The sequence below is a fragment of the Myotis nattereri genome (genome assembly GCF_964212035.1).
Source record: "Myotis nattereri genome assembly, chromosome: 5".
In the NCBI taxonomy this organism is placed as follows: Eukaryota; Metazoa; Chordata; class Mammalia; order Chiroptera; family Vespertilionidae; genus Myotis; species Myotis nattereri.
Window position 1 is genome coordinate 4,000,056 of NC_138080.1, and position 10,417 is coordinate 4,010,472.

At 59.0% G+C, this 10,417-nt stretch overlaps 1 protein-coding gene across 1 annotated transcript; it reads right to left on the reverse strand.

The window, feature by feature from the left end:
- Window positions 1-993: 993 nt before the first annotated feature.
- On the reverse strand, window positions 994-10,064 carry NDNF (neuron derived neurotrophic factor; the record flags this gene model as incomplete). The annotated part of the gene is made up of 3 exons (XM_081093059.1): window positions 994-2,969; window positions 5,596-5,720; window positions 9,877-10,064. 3 exons carry the CDS (start codon window positions 10,062-10,064, stop codon window positions 1,570-1,572), a joined length of 1,713 nt encoding a protein of 570 aa, XP_080949185.1. The 3' UTR covers window positions 994-1,569.
- Window positions 10,065-10,417: the final 353 nt, after the last annotated feature.

A 10,417-nucleotide genomic window follows, 5' to 3' on the forward strand; every position in this document is an offset into this window, starting at 1 on the left:
TTTCGCACAGACACACGGGACACATTTTGATTTGGTCTCAACACAGACGAGTTGGATGGTCCATGTTGATGAGGGGCACTTGCTCCTAAGGGGGCAGGGCATCTGTTGTGAGGACCAGCACTCACACCCCCTGGGCCAGAGCCATCTGCCCGCACGGAACGCACCTGTGCCGGCCCCTGGGGAAGGTGGAGCCGGCACGCTGGGGACGAGGGAGCCGCGAAGGGTTATACCTGTGTCCACCTGGAGTTCCAGAAACTCTGTAACTGAGCATCGCAGAGTTCCACCAAGGACAACGTCTTATGAGAGAAAGAAAGTAGCCTGTAGCGTCACCTGACCCGGTCCGTCCCCACCTGATTGCGCACATGGGCAGGTTCCCGAAGTCACACAACTCAGGCGACTGCAGGCTCCGGCCCGTCCGAGTCCTGGTCCTCACGGCCTCACGTGCAGCAGGTGCGGAGAACGAAACCACCTAGCACCGACCTTCCAGGGCCTCGGACACACGGACGCCGTCACCCGGGGCCTCAGTTTGGTCTGACCCCTAAATTACTTGTTAAAGATTCATGAAAAATCAAAGGGAAAAGTGTCGGACTGTTGATGTTACGAAACAGCCGCTTCTGGCGTTCTCTCGTTACTAATTGCACGCACACAGAAAACACCTGGAATTACCGCAGGCTTGTACCCAAAGGAGGAGCTTATTTTAAACACAGAGAGGTACTGGGTTGGTTGTGCAGGACGAGGTGCTGGGCGCTCGGGGAGCCGCAGTGCTCGGCTCGGCCCGTCCCGTGAGAACCAGTCCTCCGGACTCTCAGTGCTCACAACTGCGAGCTGCTCAGCGTCAGAGCGCGGACCGTGATCCCGTCTCCAGTGCCATGGCGACGTCCGGGAGACGGGCCACGTCTGCAACTATCCAAAGAGGGTCGGGCCCGGTGCCAAAGTGCATAAGGGCGCAAGTTCGGGGGACAGACATTAACTGGACACACCAAGGTCGCTGCTTGGGAAAATGAGCAGAATAGACTCTAATGTCTTTAATGTTATGTACATGGATACAACGTGTCAACTCCGCACAGGAGAGACATACAGCATTTAAACATTCCACCCGACGGATAAGCATTTACCGCACAACTGAACAGAGCGCCGTCCACATCATGGACGGAGATCCGATCTGCGCTTTAACAGGAGACTTGAATAGCTTACGATCATAGACACACTGACATTTAAGACAAGACTTCATAAAATAATTTATATCGATATATCCTAGCATCTATCGAGAGGACTGGTTTGCATTTGGGGGGATGTGTGCAATGAGTGGCATCTTTAAAACTTTCAGGTAATAAAATAATTTAGAAGCAGTTCATGCAGTGGTCAGAGGGGGGAGGGCGGCTCCTGCTGGGGTCTGTCTGTGACGTCACACACCAGGCACCCTGGGCGTGCGAGGACCAGTCTCCCCTCTCGAGGGGACGCCAGCATCCACGGACGCCCGCGGACACCCCTCCCTCACGCTCGGCCATGGGCACCCGCATCTTGGAGGCCCCCGTGACAGGTCCACGTGACGCGCCGGCACCCAGGTAACTAGCAGACCCTGCGGGTTTTGACAACTTTGCTCTGGTACTTGACGGAGTGCCCCCCGTGCCCCACGAGGTACACGTCCAGCAGGTAGGCCTTGCCAGGCTGGAGGCCGCGGACGGTCTCCGTGGTCACCGCCCGCTGCGGGTTCCGGCTGTGGAAGTACTTACAGAGCACCTTCTCCGACCTCGCCCGTGTGTCCGGCCCCAGGCACTGGTTCTGCTCTCTCTTCCTCTGGTCCTCGCTGTAGGCGTCGCCCACCTCCTTCTTGTACAGGCAGAACTTGCTCCTCTCCTGGGTGCCCAGCCAGGCCACGGTGACCGACGAGCAGGTGCGCAGCCTGTCGAAGGCCTTGATCCGCGTGTCCTCGGGGAGGGACGGGAAGGCGTGCTTGCCGGGCCGCGTGCTCGCCAGGACCTTGAGCAGCGACGCCCCCTTCCTGCTCCCCTTCAGCCGGAGGAGGTACTTGGCCTTGGGCCGCCCCCGGAGCAGGAACTGCCGTACGCCCTCCACGCTCTGGGACAGGACCAGCTTCCCGTCTCGGCGCACCTGGACCCGCACGGCGTCCAGGCAGGAGTGGACGGAGAAGGCGACCTTCTGGTGGGAGGACACGGGGGCGAACCGCAGCAGCTTGGCACCCTTCCTCTTCACGAACACCTCGGTCGCCTTCCCGTCCTTCAGCTCCAGCGTCTTCTGCGCGGCCTCCGCCCTGGTCCTGGCGAAGGTGCCCACGTAGGCCGTGCTCATGTTGCTGCGGCCGTTGGCCACGAACACGTCGAAGTAGTACTGCGTGTCGGGCTTCAGGTCCGAGACGGTGAAGATGTTCTTGTTTCCTATGCACACCTTCTGGATGTCGGCCTGGGGCCGCCAGGGTGCCGCCCGGCCCAGCCTGGGGGGTGGCCTGGCCCAGGGGCCGCGCTCCTGGCCCGGGCTCCCCGGAGGGAACCCGAAGTGGGCGAAGTCGAAGGGGCTGAAGTCCAGCCCGGGCTTCGGGGCCGTCATGAAGGCGTCGTCCGCGCTCAGCTTCGCCTCCACAGCGCACAGGCTCTTGAAGTTGTGCTCCCGGCTGACGACCACGCAGTACTGCACGGGCTGCTGCAGCCGGGAGGCCGTGGGGCTGGGCTTCCAGGCCAGCGTGGCCGTGGTGCGGCCCAGGGCCGTGACGTCCACCCTGGGGTCGTAGGGCAGCTCCGGGTAGGGCTGGTCGGACGCGGGCGTGGTGGTGGCATAGACTCGGAAGTGCGCGTCCTTCTCCGTGGACAGCAGCTCCAGCCGGTACAGCCCCGAGGGGGCGCCGGCTGACACGAAGGACTCCACGTCGTTGCCTTGGTAGGACAGCAGCTCGGCGCCCTCCTCGTGCGTGGCCTGCGGCCTCTGCTGCTCCAGCGGCTCCGGCTCCTGCTCGCCTGGAAGACAGAGCAGAGGCGGCTGTCAGGGGCCCAGTTGCGTGGCCGCCTGCAAACCGCGGGCTCAAGACCCCCTGCGTTCCCCACCGTCATAGCAATGCCTGTTGCCGGCAGAGAACTGGGAAACATGGAACAAGACTTAAAAAGCCACCCCAGTCACCCTGGCTGGTTTGGTTTTGTGGATTGAGCGCCGACCTATGAACCAGGAGGTCACAGTTCGATTCCCGGTCAGGGCACATACCTGGGTTGCGCACTCGATCCCCAGTAGGGGGCGTGCAAGAGGCAGCCAATCCATGATTCTCTCTCATCATGGATGTTTCTATCTCTCTCTCTCTTTCCCTTCCTCTCTGAAATCAATACAAATATATTTTTTAAAAATCCTATATAATAAAAACCTAATATACTGTGTCTGGTTGTCCGGCCTGCTGTTCAACCAATCAAAGTGTAAAATGCTAATGATATGCTAAGGCTGCTCAACCACTCACTATGACGTGCACTGACCACCAGGGGGCAGACGCTTCCACAGGTAGGTTAGCTTGCTGCTGGGGTCCAGCCGATTAGGACTGAGCGAGACAGGCTGGACATGCCCTGGAGCCCTCCCACGGTCCCTCCCTGGCCATGATCGTGCACCAGTGGGGTCCCTCGGTCTGGCCTGCGCCCTCTCGCAATCCAGGACCCCTCGGGGGATGTCGGAGAGCTGGTTTCGGCCCGATCCCGCAGGCCAGGCCAAGGGACCCCAGTGGTGCATGAATTCGTGCACCAGGCCTCTAGTAAAAAAATAAAAAGTCATTCTGGTCAGGGCTCCTGGGCAGCCCTTTATAAAGATTTTGGGTTACTCCCTTCCAGTCTTTGCTTTTTAACATATTTTTCACCCCCATTTTTCTTTGTCACTGAGTCACACTCTTCTTCATGCATGCATGTCTCTAGACAAACCTCCATTTTTGAATCCTGTTTTCCTCACTTAAGACTGCAGCATAAGAATAAGACTGTGGTTAATTTCTGTTCTGACCGTCGTAACTAGTGCTGTGAGGTGTGTGTGTGAGGCGGCTGTGACTTTAAATTCTCTCTCAGGAGAGACTCTGAGTGGAATTTGTAGGTCACAGACCTCAGCCCTTTGAGCGAGAGCCCCTCCCGCCACCTGCGATTGGACGGGACCATCCCTTCAACCGCATCCACAGCCAGCCCCTCGCTAATCTCCTCGGCCTGTGATCTCCCTAAAGTACAGAGTGGGACGCATGTGAGAGCGCGAGCCTGCCCCGCCGGGAACACGGTCGGAGCGATGCCGGGAAAGCATCGAAAGCAAATGCTTCCCGCATCTCATTCTCGAGTCTCAGCGGCCAGAGATCAGCATGGCGAGGAGAGCAGGGCCCCGGGGAACCGCCTCCCAGCTCAGCCCGCAGCGGGCAGGGAGGTGCAGGATTCTGTATTAAACCATGAGGTCAGCAGCCATCACAGGACTATTGGTTCTCTCTCCCAGCCTCACCCCCTCATGAGCTGTCAGCGTCTCCCTGATTCCACAGCCCCGTCACTGAGTGTGGCCCTCGCGCCCAGTGCCTCGCCCCTGCCTGCAGCACCCTCCCCCCGCATCCTCCCCCACACCCTCCCAGCAGCACCCTCCCCCCCAACACCCTCCCCCCCCGCACCCTCCCCCCAACACCCTCCCCCCCGCACCCTCCCAGCAGCACCCTCCCCCCAACACCCTCCCCCCCGCACCCTCCTCCCAACACCCTCCCCCCCGCACCCTCCCCGCAGCACCCTCCCCCAGCACCCTCCCTGCAGCACCCTCCCGGGCCCCAGGCCAGCTCTCTCATGTCCTCGTGTCTTAGCTGCCTCCTGTCAGCGGCACCAGCACCTCCCTCCACTGCCGACCCCAGGCCTCCTGCGACTTCCTCTCAGGTGCTGGACACACTGTGCTTGTCTCCAAGTCGCCTTCCTTTGTGCCCCAGAGACGGGTCTGCGACCTCGGCTGCGTGTAGGTCACTGGGAGCTGAGTCCCAACGCCCAGGCCCCAGGCGAGGCTCAGGCCCGCTGAGAGCCCAGCGCATTCTCTCTACCTCAGTGTGACTCCACGCTCAGGCGGGACCAAACCCACAGCCAGGCGGGTGCAGCCATCATCTGGTGCCACCCTGTCCCTTGGTGCCACCCTGTCCCCTGGTGCCACCCCCATCATCCAGTGCCACCCTGTCCCCTGGTGCCACCCTGTCCTCCAGTGCCACCCTGTCCCCTCGTGCCACCCTGCCCCCTGGTGCCACCCCCATCATCCAGTGCCACCCTGTCCCCTGGTGCCACCCTGTCCCCTGGTGCCACCGCTGCTTCCCTCATCTCCGTGGAGAAACTCTAGCGTCCCCTGCGTCCCCGCTGACTTTTTGCAGCACCAGGAGGCGAGGCTGTTTCTTGCTGCAGCCACCATGCGGGGCCTGGGCCTGCTCCCCTCGGCCCCCGCTGTTCCCTTGAGCCCTCCCCGCTGCTCCCCTGAGCCCTGCCCACTGCTCCCCTGAGCCACTCCCACTGCTCCCCTGAGCCCCGCCCACTGCTCCCCTGAGCCACGCCCACTGCTCCCCTGAGCCCTGCCCACTGCTCCCCTGAGCCACGCCCACTGCTCCCCTGAGCCACGCCCACTGCTCACCTGAGCCCTGCCCGCTGGCCTCCTCCGGCAGCTCCTGCAGACTCAGCCGCCACTCCAGGGGGGTGTCGCAGGGGGTCACGGTCACGGACAGCGGGGTGTTGTCCTCTTCCACCACAAAGAAGTACCTGCGGGCGAGGGGCCATCAGTCAGACAGGGGTCCACTCTGCCGCCCCAGCCGGGCTCACGGAAAACCACAGGCTGATTCCACGCAATTCACAGGGACTGGAACCGGCCATCTACACGATCGCGGTGCTCTCCCATGAACCGCGGCGTCCACCCGCCAAATCTGCAACCAGCTTTACCGGCAGCACCGCGTGGAAGGATGAAAAGGTGCTGAGCTAAACGTGTAATGTGGGTGCACCCTGAGTGAAGAACCAACACTTGGCTCTTTGGGGTGCTATTTAGCCTGCGCCCCGCCATTCCCATCGGGCACAGCCGAGGAACCCGCAGGCGCGCTGACCGGCAGGCACTGTGTTTTCCATACGCTGGCAGCAGGCTTGTAAGGGACCCCGAAGGCACCCACCCTGACAGTCACCCGCCGTTTCACATGCTCCCTCGCCCAGCGGCGTCTCTGAAAGGCCTGCTGGTCTCTGCGAGATGCGCTGCTCGCTTCTCACATCAGCGACCCTGATCCACGGTACTAGCGGCCACAGCTTTTGCATAAAGTACGTAATCCCACTTGAGAAGATTTTAAAAGTAAAGATCAAAGTTTCAATCAGTGGAAAGACTCATTCTCTGCCACTAAGACTTTCTGTTGGAATGAAATAACCTAGTGATTTTAAGACAAATTTTAAAAAATCAGATCCTGCTCCCTGCTTCCCCTGATTTTGCTACGAAGCTTCGAGTGACTTTTCAAGGAGGACGGACACGTGGCCCGGCTGTGACGGTGCCGCACGTTCCCGCTCCGAGTAGCGCGGATGGTTCCACCCAGCATTTCAGAGCCGGGAGCCTCGCCTGAGGCCGGTCCTGCAGCTCAGCAAGCCCAGAGCTGCTCGCTGCCCCGCGCGGCCTACCTAGGGGTTCCCTCCTGCGCCTGCGCCCGCACCTCCTGGCCTCCTCCCCTGTGTTCTCCCATCGCCACCCACACCCTCTCCAAAGGGACCATCATGGTCTTCCACTCCGTCCATCTCCTCTGTGGTTCCCTCTCACCTTCCAAGCCCTTGGTCACCCAGGGACAGACAGGGCCTGTGCCTGCACCCCTGCCCTCCGCCTGTGCACACCCCCTCTACTGTGCACAACCTCTCCGCCTGTGCGGACCACTCTACCTGTGCGCACCCCTCCACCTGTGCGCACCCCCTCTACCTATGCACACCCCTCTACCTGTGCTCACCCCTCTACCTGTGCACACCCCTCTACCTGTGCACACCCCTCTACCTGTGCTCACCCCCTCTACCTGTGTGCACCCCCTCTACCTGTGCACACCCCTCCACCTCTGTGCGCCCCCTCTACCTGTGCGCACCCCTCCACCTGTGTGCACCCCCTCTACCTGTGCACACCCCCTCTGCCTGTGCTCACCCCTCTACCTGTGCTCACCCCCTCTACCTGTGCACACCCCTCTACCTGTGCACACCCCTCTACCTGTGCACACCCCCTCTGCCTGTGCTCACCCCTCTACCTGTGCTCACCCCCTGTGCACACCCCCTCTGCCTGTGCACACCCCTCTGCCTGTGCTCACCCCCTCTGCCTCTGCACACCCCCTCTGCCTGTGCTCACCCCCTCTGCCTGTGCACACCCCTCTGCCTGTGCACACCCCCTCTGCCTGTGCACACCCCTCTACCTGTGCTCACCCCTCTACCTGTGCACACCCCTCTACCTGTGCACACCCCTCTACCTGTGCGCACTCAAGTGTGACTGCACTGGGCTAATGGTTTCTCCTCTTCTACGTGAACCATTCCCAAATCTCAACTGTCAGCCTGAACTCCGACCTCAGTTTGAGGTACTGCTATCTCCTGCCACCTCCACTGAGATTTCACTGGGAGTGTAAACTTAAGGTGTCGAACCCAAACTTCTGATTCTCACCCCAGTGAGCTCCTCCTGAGGTCTGCCCTGCCCGTGTGTGACCCCGACCTCCCAGGCACTCAGGACAGAGTAGGATCGTTCTTGCTCCTCCTTCCTCTTCCTCCGTGTAACTGACCCAGAACACCGCTGGCTCTGCCTTTACAATGTCCCCAGCCGTCACTCTGCTGCACCTTCCGTGCCACCCTCCCAGCCCAGCCGCCCCCCTCGCCTGAGCCCTGTGGTCCCTTCGACTGGTCCTTTTTGCCCCCTGGGCCCCCTACTCATTTACCCCCTCCCAGTGGCAGTCAGTGATCCTTGAACACCCGTAAGCACATGCCACTCCCCCTGCTCTAACCCCCCAAGAGCGTGTCTCCTTTCATTTAGAGCAAAAGCCACAGCCCGACCGGTGTGGCTCAGTGGTTGAGCGTCGGCCTATGAACCAGGAGGTCAATTCCTGGTCAGGGCACAAGCCTGGGATGTAGGCTCCATCCCCAGGAGGGGGCATGCAGGAGGAAGCCGACCAATGATTCTCTTTCATCACTGATGTTTCTAGCTCTCTCACTCCACTTTCCTCTGTGAAATCAATAAAAATATATTTTTTTTAAAAATAAAGAACACCACAGAACAGGGCACTGGTGCACTTGGGAAATCAAAATCACTTTTAAAGAAAAATTCTGACTCACTCAAAGATTTTAAGAGACAAAATAACTCGAAAAGCAAATGTGTCCGGCAAGAATTCAGCTGAGCCCTAACCGGTTTGGCTCAGTGGATAGAGCGTCGGCCTGCGGACTAAAGGGTCCCGGGTTCGATTCCCGTCAAGGGCATGTACCTTTGTTGTGGGCACATCCCCAGTAGGGGGTGTCCAGGAGGCAGCTGATCGATGTCTCTCTCTCTCATCGATGTTTCTAACTTCTATCCCTCACCCTTCCTCTCTGTAAAAAATCAACAAAACATATTTAAAAAAAGAAGAATTCATCTGAAAATAATTCAGCTGAGCGACTAGGTGTTTCCCACGCCCTGTCCCGTTTCACAGCCTGAGCCTGGTAAATGGAGGGACACCACGTCTCTGCAATGTCTTCGTCCTTGCATTTGGGGCCTTCACTCTTGAGGATGTCATTAAAGGGATGGTGGTTCTTTTTATTTTACTGACGGGGCAGCTCCTAACCTATTACATCCATTCAAACAAATGATGTCATTCAGGCAGCGCTGCAATGATGCCCAAGCCACAGGCCGCGTCCGGCAACATAGGAAAACCAATCCCCTGCTACCGTTCTCGGGCCAGAGGGGGACATGCCACGTGGGCCACGGTGGGAGGGAGCACCTCCATTGTCACTGTCAATCAAAACTGAAGTGACAAGAGACAGATGACCCAACGATCTGCTGCACTTCAATCTCTGGACAAGGGGTCACTGCTGGTGAGACAGTCTTTCCCTTCAGAATGCCCTCGTGCCCCAGCTAATAGGAGAAACTTTCCTGAAATATGGCTGAGAGGAGTCTGAGGTACTGAAAAGTAACTCACTTTACATATAACTAGCTTAATGAAGGATATACACATATATACTTAATTATGTAACATACTAGAGGCCCGGTGCACAAAATCATGCACGGGTGGGGTCCCTCGGCCTGGCGGGTGATCAAGGCCTATCAGGGGGCCGGCTAGCTGGGGGGAGAGGCTGTGGGAGGTTGTCTGTGGGAGCGCACTGACCACCAGGGGGCAGCTCCTGCATTAAGCATCTGCCCCCTGGTGGTCAGTGCATGTCATAGCGACTGGTCGACAGGTTGTTAGGCTTTTATATATAGAGAGACATGTCATTTTTAAAGGTCAGAATGTTTAGAAGCACTGCGTGAGCCCAGTTTGATGAGGCTGGCATGAAGGTAAACGCACAGGGTCCATTTTTATCACTGTTGGGTTTGATGCTTTCAAAATCTGATGATATTGGTCAAAGTCATGTTATCCTTCTAAGGCGAACTGCACACCTTTGAAGAATCATGTGTGTTCATGAATCTCATTTCAATCCTAGAGAGCCCTCCTTAGAAGTTTCCCTCTGTCCTGAAGGAAAGAAAGCAATCGTTCCAAAGGTAAGAAATGCAAAAATCGCCCTCCACCCAAAGGGTCACCGTGGGCGGGAACGGGAGACCCCACGGAGGATGGGCAGCGGCTCCCCATTTTTCCCGCCGAGCAGACACGGGCCAGGCCACCCGAGGTTAACCACAAAGCGCCCGGGCACAGCGTGTCGGCTGACACCCCGATGAGCCTGCGGAGAGGGAGGGTGTCCGGGGTACCTCTTAGGCGTGTCTCGGAAGAGGTAGCTGCTGATCTCAGCTCCGTCCGGGAGCACCGAGGAATCGTGGAAGAAGGCCTTGTCGCGGACCTGCATCTGGAAGAGCTCCTCGTCGCGCGTGGGCAGCTTCTGGGCCCGCGGGCCGAGCGGGAGCAGCAGCCACAGCAGCCACAGGGGCAGGGGCGCCATCCTGGGGGACAGGAAGCCGCGGGTCAGCGCTGCGGGCAGACAAGGGGGGCAGGTTCCCACTGCAGCTCTGGACGAAGGTTAGGGCCGCCTTACGCACTTCGGATCACGCACCTCATCCTGACAATGACTTCGCTGGGTTTTCCCCCCAAAGTACAGGGTGCCCCCAAAAAATGTCCACCTGCTTTAACGGCTGGTCGCTCAATGTGGAAATGAGATGTATCTTAATACACCCGGCCTTACCCATTATTCAAAGGGTGCGTATACATTTTGGGGGACACCTGTGTGCCCTGGAGTTGGTAATGAACGCACTGGAGCTTCAGGTAGTCAAAGGGCTGGGAAAGGAAAAGGCCCGT